At 39.9% G+C, this 15,448-nt stretch overlaps 1 protein-coding gene across 3 annotated transcripts in view; it reads right to left on the bottom strand.

The window, feature by feature from the left end:
• Positions 1 to 15,448, bottom strand: part of MICU1 (mitochondrial calcium uptake 1) — a 224,373-nt gene that overhangs the window by 71,458 nt on the left and 137,467 nt on the right. For all 3 annotated transcript variants that reach the window (XM_074382370.1, XM_010339272.3, XM_003928615.4), the window contains one exon: positions 13,800 to 13,997. In XM_074382370.1, the coding sequence (XP_074238471.1) occupies positions 13,800 to 13,997 (198 nt within the window). The remainder of the gene's footprint in view (positions 1 to 13,799; positions 13,998 to 15,448) is intronic.

Here is a 15,448-nt window from a genome sequence, read left to right on the forward strand (position 1 = left end):
TTCTAAGAAAAAAAAAAATAACATCTACTAGTTAACTGTAGCTTAAAAGAAGAAAAAAAGCAAGCTTCTTTCCACTCATGAGCACAGTCATCATGAGCAGTCATTCTTTATTTTAAAATGTTTGTTGAGTTCCAAATACCATAACTCTAACAGGCACCTGCAGCTAAAGATGGCTATAAGAGGGATAAAAATTAAAAGACCTACTCAGATACCCTGGACATCATTTTGTCTAAGCTGATGTAGAAGCCCAATTTGATCTGCTTATAGGCTCAGAGAGGTCTGGGAGAACCTACAGGAAGTTTCTCTTGTCTCGTCTTGCTCCCTAATTTTAATCTGTTTCTTAATGATCTTTGCGGGACCTGGCCCTGAGGAACAGTCTCTTTAACAGTATGAGAAAACCTAGATGATACATCAGTTTAAGCCTGGTTTGGATAAATTTGATAAGAAAGGTCACTTTTTATCACAGACTCTTGGCTTCAGTCCCAGAGTTTACTTAGCGCTCTAATGCCTCTTCTTGGGTATTCCACAACTGTAACAAAGAGCAAATGAAAATCCACTACCTGATAGTTAGGCAGAATGAATTTCGGAATTAGAATTGACTCAAATGATGACACCTCTGGGAAAACCTGAGCAATCCCCCGCCCTCTTACTTCACAGGCTGATTCACATGTCTCAGTTTATATTCTCACTGTGCCATACACATATCTCTACAGCTATACTTTACTTACGCACTGTGCAAGCATTTCTCGTTCATTTATCCTACCTTTACCAGCTTCTTGGAAGTAGAACAATGTTTTGCTTATCTTTGTATATTAAGCATTTAGCATAGTTCCTGGAAAACTAGCATAAATTATTAGTAGTTAAGAAAAGACTCTGGGCTGGGCACGGTGGCTCATGCCTGTAATCCCAGCACTTTGGGAGGCCGAGGCAGGAGGATCAACTGAGATTAGGAGTTCGAAATCAGCCTTGCCAATATGGGGAAACCCCGTCTCTACTAAAAATACATAAAATTAGCCAGGCATGGTGGCGGACATCTGTAATCCCAGTTACTCAGGAGACTGAGGCAGGACAATCACTTGAACCAATAAGGCAGAGGTTGCAGTGAGCCAAGATCACACCACTGCACTCCAGCCTATGCAACAAGAGCAAAAAACACTCCATGGCAAAAAAAAAAAAAAAGAAAAAGAAAAAAGAAAAAAAGAAAAAACTGGAGTTAGACTGCCTGGAATCAAATCTCAGCTCCACCTTTATCATGTGTGAGACTTTGAGCAAGTTATTTCGCCTCTTTGTGCCTCAATTTCAACCTCACAGCATTGTGAAGATCAAAGGAAGCAATGTACAGACATCCTCCAACTTACAATGGTCCCACTTAACAATTTCTCAATTTTATGGTAGGTTTATTGGGGTATTAAATGTATTTTTATTTGTTTTTTTGTTTGTTTTTGAGAAAGGGTCTCACTCTGTCATCCAGGCTGGAGTGCAGTGGTGCAATCACAGCTCACTGTACCCTTGACCTCCTTGGACTCAGGTAATAATTCCACTTTAGCCTCCCAAGTAGCTAGTTAAATGCACTTCTGACTTATTATGGATTTACTGAAATATCATCACAAGTCAAGGTAAGCTCTCAGGAAATGTTGGCTATTGTTTTTATTATGTAGTATGTACTGAAACTTTTGTTTGAATATATGCTACACATATGCTTAAGACTAACAGAGGTCTATATCCCTGGGCTGTTGTAGCTAGAAGTGTAAGTATAGATGAAACACTGAACTATAAATGTATAATCACCTTCTTCTATACTGCCTTTCATTTTACTGTATTACCTTTCTATGGTACCTTGAATATTCAGTTGTATGTAAGACTAAAACTATTTCTGCATTCTGAATTCCAAATAAATGACAAAAGAACCTTTTATACATTGGCATAGAGCTCATTCATAAATTGAAAAACACCTGGGTTCTACTAAAAAATGTTGCTAAGACTATTTGAATGACTGATTGAGGAAAAGTTTCCACTACAAAAAAATCAAACCTTCATGACTTATTTATGAGCTCCTTTTATCTTGTGGCCAGTTTTAAATGAACTTAGAATGTAAAGTTAAAGATATCTGATGACAGGAAAATCCTGGGGATTGACAGGTATTACAAAGGCATCACTAACATATCATTGACTTTGGAATTGCAAAGCTATCTGCAAATCAAAGAAAAATACCAATCTCTAGGAGTCTTCTATACTTTTAATGATCCATTTGAAAGGTCAGATTCAGAAGTGCTAATGCCTTTAAAAATTTTTGCCCACATAATATATTTAAGCAACACAGTGTCACCCTTAAAAATTTTCCTCCATTCTCCAAAAGGTATGAAACAAAAAAGCATTTTTTGGCACACTTTTACGGAATAATTATCAATATATTATCAAGGTTGCATTTACAAAGGAACTTTTCATAACCATGGACATTCTACCAATACAGTCATGTGCTGTATAAGGACATTTCAGTCAATGACAAAGTGCATAGATAATAGCGTTCCTGTAAGATTATCATGGAACTGAAAAATTCCTATCACCTAGTGATGTTGTAATACAGTTACTCTGTTTTATAAATTTAGTACAGCCTAAGTGTACAGCATATATAAAGTCTGCAGCAGGGTACAGCAATGTCTTAGACCTTCACACGCATTCATCTTTCATTCACTGACCCAACTAAACCAGTTTTCAGTCCTGCAAGCCCCATTCATAGTAAGTACCTTTACAGATGTACCATCTTTTATCTTTTATATCATATTTTTGCTCTGCTTTTTCTATGCTTAAATAATGTTTACTTACACAAATACTTACCATTGTTTCACAACTGCCTTGTTTTGTAAAGAATTATTGGCTGGGCATGGTGGCTCATGCCTGTTATACCAGCACTTTGGGAGGCCAAGGTGGGTGGTACCTTAGGATCACCTAAGGTCAGGAGTTCGAGACCAGCCTGGCCAACATAGTGAAACCTCGTCTCTACCAAAAATACAAAAATTAGCTGGGCATGATGGCACACACCTGTAATCCCAGCTACTAAGGAGGCTGAGGCAGGAGAGTCACTTGAACCCAGAAGGCAGAGGTTGCAGTGAGCCAAGATTGTATCACTGCACTCTAGCAGGGGTGACAGAGCAAAACTCTGTCTCAAAACAAAAACAAAAACAAAAACAAAAACAAAAACCTGTTACCGTTCTTTTACACACACACACACACACACACACACACACACACACACACACACACACATATACATATTTGGTTAAATAATGCTTGTTGTGGCCTTTCCTCACCAGATTTTTACAAGGAGAAAGCAGTACATGTTGACTAAGTGCTTTACGTTTTTCTAAAAATAATGTACTAGTAAAACACAGTACATTATTTCAGCACAGTAACATGCTGTACAGGTTTGTAGCACAGGAGCAATAGGCTATACCATATAGCCTAGGTGTGCAGTAGGCTATACCATCCAGGTTTGTGTAAATGCACTCTATGATGTTTGTACAGTGACAAGATCACCTAACAACGCTTTTCTCAGAATTCATCATTAAGTGATACATAACTGTATAGTATTTTCAGTTTGACTTTACAGCCAGAGAACCTATAAGCCACAAATGATAGCAAACTTGAGCTGGAGAGAACAAAGAGAATTGCAAGAAATTAAATCAGAGTTTAGCTTTGGATTTTATATATTTTCTTGTTAAACTAGCTCACCATGAGAGCTAACCTGGTCTCATCAGGGCAAGACATTGGATCTACCCCATGATGTGTATAGAGAAAGAAAATAGAATTAGTTTCAAAGAATGTTGATACCAAGACATAGGTGACTGACATAAAAACTATTGAGGAAAACAAAATTGTTTTTGAGATGGAGTCTTGCTCTGTCACCCAGGCTGGAGTGCGGTGGTGTGATCTTGGCTCACTACAACCTCCATCTCCTGGGTTCAAATGATTCTCACGTCTCAGCCTCTAGAGTAGCTAGGATTATGTGTGCACCACTACGCCTGGCTAATTCTTTCATATTTTTAGTAGAGACAGGATTTTGTCATCTTGGCCAGACCTGAACTCCTGGCCTCAAGTGATCCTCCTGCCTTGGCCTCCAAAAGTGCTGGGATTACAGGCGTGAGCCACCACACCTGGCCCATAGTTTTTTGTTTGTTTGTTTTTTAAACCATTAAATATATACTTGGCTCACTGATGTTATAAATACCTAAAAGAAACAAGTACAGCAGTCATTCTTATCCCTGGGAGATGCATTCTGAGATACCCCATGGATGCCTATACCCAGGAATAATAATCCTGAACCATTATTTGCCATCACATGAAACATGTATCTGTTCAGGTCTTTCTTTTTTTCTTAGAGATGGAGCCTTGCTCTGTCACTCAGGCTGGGGTGCAGTGGCACGATCTTGGCTCACTGCAACCTCTGCCTCCCAGGTTCAAGCAATTCTCCTAATTCAGCCTCCCTAGTAGCTGGGATTATTGGCACCCGCCACCATACCTGGCGAATTTTTGTATTCTTAGTAGAGACAGGGTTTCACCTGTTGGACAGGCTGCTCTCGAACTCCTGAGCTCAGGTGATCCATCCACCTCGGCCTCCCGAGATTAGTACTGAGATTACAGACATGAGCCACCACTCCTGGCCCTTATTCAGGTCTTTCACTCACACATTTAAAGTCTTGTTCCATCTTAACTAAGCACTTATCACATACTGTGGCTATAACTTTTGCAGTTTGAAGTATAAAGGCAAAATTAGCATATATATATATATACATATTTGGCCTCCCAAAGTGCTGGGAATACAGGCGTGAGCTACCATGTCCAGCCAATTTTTCTTTTCCTTCTTCATAGTTTCCCAGCTAGGAGATTTATTCTTACCATGGATCTTAGCAACCTCAGTTGCTATTTTTTTCCTTTCCTTATTAAGTTGAGAACTTTCAACCTTTTAGGAAATACTTTACAGCTTCTCTTTGGCATATCCACATTGCCAGCATCACTTATCTTATGCTTTGGGGCCATTAGTAAAGGAAAGAAAGGTTACTTAAACACAAGCACTCCAACACTGCAACAGTCAATCTGACAACAGAGATGACTACTAAGTGACTGAAGAGTGGGCAGTGCAGACAGCTGGTATATGCTGACAGATATCATTCACGGCCCTGCCCTGCAAAGAAATCATTTATGTTCCACTTGCAAAACAAGTGGGACCTCATGAGATTTTTATCATGCTACTCAGAAAGGCAGGCAATCTGAAACTTATGAACTGTTTATTTCTGACATTTTCCATGTAATATTTTTGAACTACAGTTGACTGCAGGTAACCGAAACCTAAGAAAGGGAAATTGCAAATAATGTACTGTACTCTTTAACAAACTCTTCTAATTTTTGGAAAAATCAAACTGAAAACCTCTAAGGATGGAATAAGAAACTATCCCCATTCTGCTTTCTAGAGGCAAAAGTGGAAGTACAAAACTAAAGGAAAGGCTACTGAACACATCATCTTGTTTCTTTGATTTAATTAAAGCGAGTCGGGTATCATCATTTAGTTTACACTTCCCCAGAAAACAAAACAAACCTGGGATACCAGTGCAAAAAAGAAACCTGCTTTGACAAAGAGGGTTCTAGTTCCAGCAAGTGTTTGACTGAAAGCCTTCTTGCATTCTAGTCGCCTTTCCTATAACATTTTGACCAGGAAAGGAGCTGAGGCATATCCCTGATACAGTCTTTGTTGCATCAGACAGATTTAATTTTACCTTAGCACTTTAAAAAGATGAGTAAAAAGATGTCAGCTTGATGATTTAAAGGGTGGGTGACTCTAGAATCTCTTTAGGCACTTTTAATCATTGAGTTGTAGTTATAATTTTTTAAAAAGCTCCTTAACATTTAACTTAATACTTTCATTTTTTTTGTCACTACTTTTTTTTTTTTGAGACAAAGACTCCCTCTGTCGCCTAGGCTAGAGTGCAGTGGTGTGATCTCAGCCCAGTCCAACTTCTGCCTTCTGGGTTCAAGCAATTCTTGTGCCTCAGCCTCCCAAATAGCTGAGATTACAGGTGTATACCACCACGCCTGGCTAACTTTCTGTTTTGTTTTGTTTTGAGACAGAGTCTCGTTCTGTTTTCCAGACTGAAGTGCAGTGGTGCGAACTTGGCTCACTGCAATCTCCGCCTCCTGGGCTCAAGCAATTCTCCTGCCTCAGCCTCCTGAGTAGCTGGGATTACAGGCATGTACCATCACACCCGGCTGATTTTTATATTTTTAGTAAAGACAGGGTTTCACTGTGTTGGCCAGGCTGGTCTCAAACTCCTGATCTCAGGTGATTCACCCACCTCGGCCTCCCAAAGTGCTGGGATTACAGGCATGAGCCAATGAGCCTAGTTTAATTTTCTGTATTTTTTTTTTTTTTTTTTTGAGATGGAGTTTCGCTCTTGTTACCCAGGCTGGAGTGCAATGGCGCGATCTTGGCTCACCGCAACCTCCGCCTCCTGGGTTCAAGCAATTCTCCTGCCTCAGCCTCCTGAGTAGCTGGGATTACAGGCACGTGTCACCATGCCCAGCTAATTTTTTGTATTTTTAGTAGAGACGGGGTTTCACCATGTTCATCAGGATGGTCTCGATCTGTCGACCTCGTGATCCACCCGCCTCGGCCTCCCAAAGTGCTGGGATTACAGGCTTGAGCCACCGCGCCCGGCCCAATTTTCTGTATTTTTAATAGAGACAGAGTTTTGCCATGTCGGCAGGCTGGTTTTGAACTCCTGACCTCAGATGATCCACCTGCCTCAGCCTCCCAGAGCGCTGGGATTACAGATGTGAGCCACCACACCCCACCTTGTCTCTATTCTTATCGACAGATAAGAATAATTAGCATAGTTCTTTATATCTCCCTTTTTCTTTCTGATTGAACAAATCTAGTTAATCTCCATTTTTTTTCCTTGAAGACTGGAAATATAAATTAGTCACTGTTATCTTCTGAATCATACCTAATTTACATTTAGATAATTGATATTCATGCTTCTTAAAATATAACTTTTTTTTTTTTTTTTTTTTTGAGATGGAGTTTTGTTCTTGTTGCTCAGGCTGGAGTGCAATGGCATGATCTCAGCTCACTGCAACCTCTACGTCCTGGGTTCAAGTGATTCTACTACCTCAGACTCCCAAGTAGCTGGCTAATTTTGTATTTTTGGTAGAGACAGGGTTTTGCCATGTTGACCAGGCTGGTCTCGAAATCCTGATCTCAGGTAATCTGCCTGTCTTGGACTCTCAAAGTGTTGGGATTACAGGTGTGAGCCACCATTCCTGGCCAAAATGTAACAATTTTATTGGTTATTTGATAAGCACATGAATCCCAATTTATAAGCGACATCATCCTACAGACTGGAATTCTATTAGATAATACCTTTTCAGTGTCCTTGTCTTATATCCTGGAGTTGGCTGCTTCTTTCTTCTACAAATTAGTTTTTGCTTTTATTTGACATGACAGCTCCTTTCTCTCTTTCCCCCTCTCAAATTAAAATTAACCATAATCTTTCAAATAATTTTCTAATACCTTTCAGTTTTGACTGACATCCTACTTGCTACAGTCATGAAGAAATCAATGAATATATTAACTGGATTTAGAACTGGCACCCATCTCCAGGAACTCAATAATTCTCAGTAGCCTTAGATGAAATTTTTAATAACCTTAAAAGAGAGTTTTAAAAACCAACCTTCTTATATTCTTAGGTCATTCTTTTAAACCTGTTTTTTTAGTTCCCAAATAAAGAAAAAAGAATAGAATAAAAAAACAAACAAACAAACAAACAAAACCCATCAGAATTAAGAGCATTAAAATAGCCTTAAAATCCAGCAGCTAATAATTCTTGTGATTAAATATAATTAAATGGCTAGTTTAGGTAGTTTCTTGCAAACACAAAAGAACAGTGTATTTCTTCATAGTCCTAAGACTTGAGTGGCAAAGAAATTGGTAAAAGATGGTTCTGAAGAAGGCAGACTGTACATATTCCAGAAATTTGGTCTTTTTTTATCTCTAAAATTCAGCAAATTTTATTTTTCCTGAGAGTCCCAAATAAATCAGGTACAGAAATGCCATCTCAGAGTAAAAGTAATAACTTAATCAGACAAAGAACAGAAATAGTTCGGTCTGAAAGACAGTGTGAAGCAGACTCGAGTTGGAATCCTAGTTCTACCATGTAATAGTTCTGTGACTTTTACCTCTTTTTATTTCAGTTTTTACATCTAGAACATGGGTAAAATATCACTAAACCTGACGGGGTGGTTGAGAATTAAAGAAGGCATCTAATGTATACAAAGTGCCTGGCTCATAGTAGGTACTCAATAAATGATCATGAACTTCTCCCTTTTCTCTGACCCCTCTGGAAATTGTTTGACAGATAAATGGCACTCTCTTCACTTTCAAAGCTACTGTGATGAGAAAAAGACAGAAATAACTAAATGGAACAATAAATCTCCTTGATCTGAAGTATTAAAGTAGATAAGTAATGAAATGAAACTAGTGAGAGATGGATAGAAAGAATGGTGAAATTACAAAACCCATACAAAAGTTATTAAGACACTCTTAATCATTTCTGTTTTCCTCTTGGCTGTGATGAGATTATATTTCATACTCAATGAGGGGAGAAATTACCTGAACTTAGAAAAGTGAAATTAAAAGTGTTTCATAAAAACAAAAATTGCTGCTATTTTCCAGATGTTTTTATCAGAAAACGATTTCAAAATGAGAGTAAGGCCTTTCAATCATCGAAGTGAGGTGACCTATTTATATGCCTGTTGCCATAATAGGTGGCAGTGGGTATAAGCGGGAAGCTGAACACACTTATTAAAGGCATAATACATGCCAGGTGGTATTAGGTATGAAATATTTTATTAGTTCTGTAAGGCTCCCATAGAAAAATATTACAGACTGGGACTTAAAAAACAAGAATTCATTTTCTCATAGTTCTGGAGGCTATATGAGTATAAGCTCAAGGGGTCAGGAGGATGGTTTCCTCTGAGGCTTCTCTCCTTGGCTTACAGATGACTGCCCTCTGGCCGCCTCTTCACACGACTGTCTCTTGGGTCTTTTTGTTGCACCCAAATTTCTTCTTTTTTTAAGGACACCAGTCAGGTTGGATTAGGGCCCACTCTTACCCCTCATTTAATGCTCACCTCTTTAAAGACCTTATCTCCAAGTCAAGTCATACTCTGAGATACTGGGGGTTGGGACATCAACATAGGAATTTTGAGGGGATACAATTCAGCCCATTACAAACATCATCTCACTTAACCATTGCCCTGTTTTACAAATGAGGAGCCAGGCTCTGAGAGAATAAATAACCCATCAAATGTCACATAGCCAGTAAGTGGTAGAACCAAAATTTTAACCAAGGCCTCATTAGCAGTAAAGCCTATACTCTTGCTGCTAGTCATGCTTCTTCAAAGAACTACAAATGTAGCTGGGAAGACACAGTACTGATTGATGACATTTTACATAAGGAGGTTATCAGTAAGAAGGCACTTATTCTACTTTTATTTCACTTATTAGCTCCTTTAACTTATTATTTTATTTATTTAACTTATTATTTTATTTCACTTATTAGCTCCTTTAACTACATTTTATGGATCTACACTCTGTTTAATTGTAATTATATAATTAACAAGCTAAATCACTTACATTCCCAGATTATGTTACAATGCTCCCAAAGAAGACCGGTCTGGGTATGCATGCATACTAGGGAAGCAAGGCATAGGAGTTGAACCATAGTATATACTAACTCTTACGCAAAAATTGTTAGATGAGGTCTACTTCTTTCTTCTATACTCTGAGGAGTATACTGGAATATTCCTATAAGAAGGCACACTTCACAAAGGTAAGCACTATGCCTCTGTGTGTGTGTATATGTATTTATTGTAACATATCTAACATATTTTATATATAAAAATACCCAATATAAATCAGTGATCAAAATAAAATTCACTGCCTGAGAAGTATATTTTCCATAGTGTAAAAATAATAATATTACCATTTTCAAATAAAGATCTGGAAGCATAATACTTAAATGCTATTGGACTTACATTTTCTCCATTCTGTGAAGTTATATTTTGAATTCCATTATCTGCTACAGTTTACTGTGGCAAGGAAACTGGCAAAAAACAGAATACTATGGATATTCTGAAGATAGAGCCCTCTATGTACAACTAGACAAAAGGAAAACTTCACTAACTAGAATATTTAGAAACTGAGGTATTGTGATTAATTTATGACTAATTTTCTGGTTTACAGAGAGCTGACCAGATAATCTCTTTTGCTTTTATTATTGTTGAAATCTTTTCAAGTGATTTTCTAGGCTGATGTGTCATATTCCTCTGTGTGCGATGAAGAAAAAAAAAAAACTTTTAAGTCTAAGTACTTAACAACCTTTCCTGATACTTACCTTATTTATTTATTTATTTTTTTGAGATGGAGTCTCCCTCTGTTGCCTAGGCTGTTGTGCAGTGGCTCACTGCAACCTTCACCTCTCTGGTTCAAGCAATTCCCCTGCCTCAGCCTCCCTCCCAAGTAGTTGGGATTACAGGTGCACGCCACCATGCCCAACTAAGCTTTTTGTATTTTTAGAAGAGACAGGGTTTCGCCACGTTGGCCAGACTGGTCTCGACCTCCTAACCTCAGGCAATCTGCCCGCCTCGGCTTCCCCAGGTGCTGAGATTATAGGCATGAGCCACTGTGCCCTGCCTCCTGATACTTAGCCTTGTACTCTTCACTAGACAGAGAAAGCTATCTAAACAGGTGTGCGAAGAAAGTTAGCATAGGGAAGCTGTGTTTGGCTCATGCAAAGATATTGAATAAAAGAAAATCATATACAATATTTAGTTAAGAACAAAAAAGGAATAGGGAAGCTGTAAAGCTTTTCAACATGGTAAACATTTACTGACATTTTACTATACAGTAAGTCTTCACTAGGTTCTTGGAAACTGAGACTTTAAGTGAAATAATGCATAAAAAAATCCAATTTTACCATAGGCTAGTTGATAAAGATGAGAGTTAATTTCCTATGGCATATTTTTAGTCACAAAACATCACCATAGCTGGGAGTGGTGGCTCACACCTGTAATTCCAGGACTTTGGGAGTCGAGGTAGGTAGATCATCTGAGGTTGGGATTTCAAAACCAGCCTTGCCAACATGGTAAAACTCCAACTGTACTAAAAATATAAAAATTATCTGGGTGTGGTAGGGCACGCCTATCATCCCAGCTACTCGGGAGGCTGAGGCAGGTGAATCAATTGAACCCAGGAGGTGGAGGCTGCAGTGAGTGGAGATTGTGCCACTGCACTACAGCTCAGGGGACAGAGCAAGACTCCACCTCAAAACAAAAACAAAAGTATCACCAAACTTCTAAATAAAGACCCAAAATACTTCTAAAAGTAAATACTGAAATAAATGTGAGCTATACATACATCTAAGAAAGACTGATATAAACAAGTAAGATAATAATTTACCCTATTTTTAGTGAATTATTAGATGTCAGTGGTTATAGTGGTGGTGAATTAAATCAATAAATAAATGTTTGCAAAGTGAAAACTGTAATAAGTACCTCCTCCTACCATGAAGTTCAAACATAAACAATAATGTATGCAGCGAGCTCACTGAGAGCTTTTGAATTGCGTTATCATCTACTTTATGAGTTTTTATTTCACAATAATTTACATTCATTCATTTTCTAACATGCTTATTCCAGTTCAGGATGGAGGATGGTCAGAGACTATCATGCCTGCTCTGGGTGCAAAGCAGGACATCCTGGACAAGATGCCATTCCATCTAGGGGCACACTCACACACATCCACTCAGACTGGGACCATTTAGACATGCCAATGCACCAAATATGTACATCTTTGGGATATGAGAGGAAACTGGAGTACTCAGGGAAAACTCAAACAGACAGGAAGAATGTGAAAACTCCACACAGACAGTGGCTCTAGAGGGAAATTGATTTGCTGCTGCTCATCAATGTTAACAAAATGATGTTCAACGAAACAACACAATTGAGACAAGTGGGTGGAATAGGTGAAATCACAGGTAAGAATCTTGGGGAAACATGGGAAAACAGATAGAGAAGTAACATATAGAGTTTAAAAACAACATAGTACCTTTCTCCAATATTTTCACCTGTTTTAGTTACAGTATTTAATGGTCTGAAATTCCAAATAATATTAAAGTAGGGCATGTGTTAAAAGAAAGAGAGAGGCCGGGTGTGGTAGCTCACGCCTGTAATCCTAGCACTATGGGAGGCTGAGGTGGGTGGATCACCTGAGGTCAGGAGTTCGAGACCAGCCTGGCCAACATGGAAACACCACCTCTACTAAAAACACAAAATTAGCTGGGCATGGTGGCACATGCCTATAATTACAGCTATTCAGGAGACTGAGGCAGGAGAATTGCTTGAACCTGGGAGGTAGAGGTTGTAGCCAGCCAAGATCAAGCCACTGCACTCCACCCTGGGTGACAGTGAGACTCTGTCTCAAAAAAAAAGAAAACGAAAAAAAGGTTGGGAAACACCAGTGTAAGGGAATTTTTAAAAATGTCAAGAAGTTACAAGACTAGATTTTTTTGTCTCCAGACAAAAGTACATATGGAAGGCATTTGATGAATGTTTTGAACGGAATAGAACAGGTGTCCCCAAACTTTTTACACAGGGGGCCAGTTCACTGTCCCTCAGACCGTTGGAGGGCTGCCACATACTGTGTTCCTCTCACTGACCACCAATGAAAGAGGTGCCCCTTCCTGAAGTGCGGCGGGGGGCAGATAGTTTGGGGACACCTGGAATAGAATAAATAGCCAGAATAGCAAGATGGTCTAAACTTTAAGTGAAAAAGTAAACTTGTAAATCCCCAAACACAGTAAGATACCTTTGCTACTCAGAGCAAAGTTGCCTTAAACAATTAAAGAGACAGGATCTCACTGTGTTGCCCAGGCTGCTCTCGAACTCCTGGGCTCAAGCGATTCTCCCACCTTGGCCTCCCAGGTATCTGGGACTACAGGTGTGCGTACTACTGTGAAGGATGGATAAGCACATATATTTTTATTCTGACAAATTGTGTTTTCAGCTCTTACTACCTTTGCAACTATCCATCCTTCTTCATCTCCATCTTCTGCTGTCTTCCACACAATAAACATAAAAGCAGGAACATATGCTCAGATGGAGAACTGCTATGATCCCTTGAGTTTCTTTCTTCACAAACTGGGCATACAAACACAGCTAAGATTTTCAATTTAGAGGTTTTTGGCTTTCAGTTCCAGAAACACCTCACTTCATGACATTTTATAAAACATGTTCTTTCCTATCTGCTGTCAGTTTATAAATCACTGATAAGCTCCAAACCAATCAGTTCCCACAGCTGGAGGTAAATGGAAAGAATGCCGACAGGCCCAGGTACAGTAGCTCATGCCTGTAATCCCAGCACTTTGGGAGGCCAAGACAGGTGGGTCACTTGAGCTCAGGAGTTCGAGACCAGCCTGGTCAACATGGCAAAACCCTGTCTCTACTAAAAAAATACAAAAATTATCTGGGCATGGTGGTGGGTGCCTATAATCCCAGCTACTCGGGAAGCTGAGGCAGAGAATTGCTTGAATCCAGGAGGCGGAGGTTGCAGTGGGCCGAGATCGTGCCATTGCACTCCAGCCTGGTCAACAAGAGCAAAACTATGTCTTAAAAAAAAATGCCTATAGTATAGGCCCTCCTGCCCACCAGCTCCCCATGTGATGGATCTGCTAAGTCCAAGAAAGGCCTACCTCGAGCTTCAGAACATCATGCTGAAGTTTACGTTGAAATTCCAGGAAGTTCTTGATTGTCAGCTTTCCCTTCAGATCAGCTCCAAAAAAGTAGGTTGTAAGGGCTGAACACAAGCCAGACTTGAGGGTGTTGCCAGTGGTCGGACGATCTCTGTGGCGCATACCCATACTGGTTTGGGAGCGAATGATGCTCTGAACCTAATACAGAATCAAACCCGCAGCCAGAAAAATATTAGAAAATGAAAAAACATAATAGAAAAGAGTCATAACTATTGTTTACTATTTTCCTACTCTGTATTATAATTATCTCTTTTAATGTTTACAACAGTTTTTTTTTTTTTGGAGACAGAGTCTCTCTTGGTCACCCAGGCTGGAGTGTAGTGGTACAATCTCAGGTCACTGCAACCTCTGCCTCCCGGGTTCAAGCAATTCTCATGCCTCAGCCTCCTGAGTAGCTGTGACTACAGGTGCATGCCAACATGCCTGGCCATTTTTTTTTTTTAGAGGGAGTTTTGATTTTATTGCTCAGGCTGGAGTGCAGTGGCGCAATCTCAGCTCACTGCAACCTCTGCCTCCCGGGTTCAAGCAATTCTCCTGCCTCTGCATCCTGAGTAGCTGGGATTACAGGTGTGCACCACCACATCCAGCTAATTTTTTTGTATTTTTTTTTTTTTTTTTTTTTTTTTTTTTGAGACGGAGTTTCGCTCTTGTTACCCAGGCTGGAGTGCAATGGCGCGATCTCGGCTCACCGCAACCTCCGCCTCCTGGGTTCAGGCAATTCTCCTGCCTCAGCCTCCTGATTAGCTGGGATTACAGGCACGCACTACCATGCCCAGCTAATTTTTTGTATTTTTAGTAGAGACGGGGTTTCACCATGTTGACCAGGATGGTCTCGATCTCTTGACCTTGTGATCCACCCGCCTCAGCCTCCCAAAGTGCTGGGATTACAGGCTTGAGCCACCGCGCCCGGCCATTTTTTTGTATTTTTAGTAAAGACAGGGTTTCAACAGGTTGGCCAGGCTTGTCTTGAACTCCTGACCTCAGGTGATCCACCCTCCTTGGACTCCCGAAGTGCTGGGATTGTAGGTGTTAGTCACTGCAACCGGCTAATTTTTTGTATTTTAATAGAGACAGGGTTTCACCATGTTGGCCAGGCTGGTCTTGAACTTCTGACCTCAAGTGATCCTCCCACCTTGGCCTCCCAAAGTCCTGGGATTACAGGCGTGAGCCATCATGCCCAGCCTATGATAATCTTATAGGTCCTATTATCCTCATTTTATAAAGGAGATTGAAGCACAAGGAATTAAATAACTTGCTCAAGGTCAAGTGACTAGCAAGTAGCAGAATTAGGATTTTAACACAGGCAGCCTGACATCTTTATAACTAGTATCCTCTCAGAAAATCTCTGTTGAGAAAAGGATGAACATTTGTTTTTGAGACTCAAAAACTCTCCCACAGCCAGGCACAGTGGCTCATGCCTGTAATCCCAGAACTCTGGGAGGCTGAGGCAGGCAGAACTTGAGGTCAGGAGTTCAAGACCAGCCTGGCTAATATGGTGAAACTCTTTCTCTACTAAAAACACAAAAATTAGTTGGGTGTGGTGGCGGGTGCCTGTAATCCCAGCTACTCAGGAGGCTGAAGCAGGCAGA

This window comes from Saimiri boliviensis, chromosome 12 (assembly GCF_048565385.1).
Source record: "Saimiri boliviensis isolate mSaiBol1 chromosome 12, mSaiBol1.pri, whole genome shotgun sequence".
Taxonomy (NCBI): domain Eukaryota; kingdom Metazoa; phylum Chordata; class Mammalia; order Primates; family Cebidae; genus Saimiri; species Saimiri boliviensis.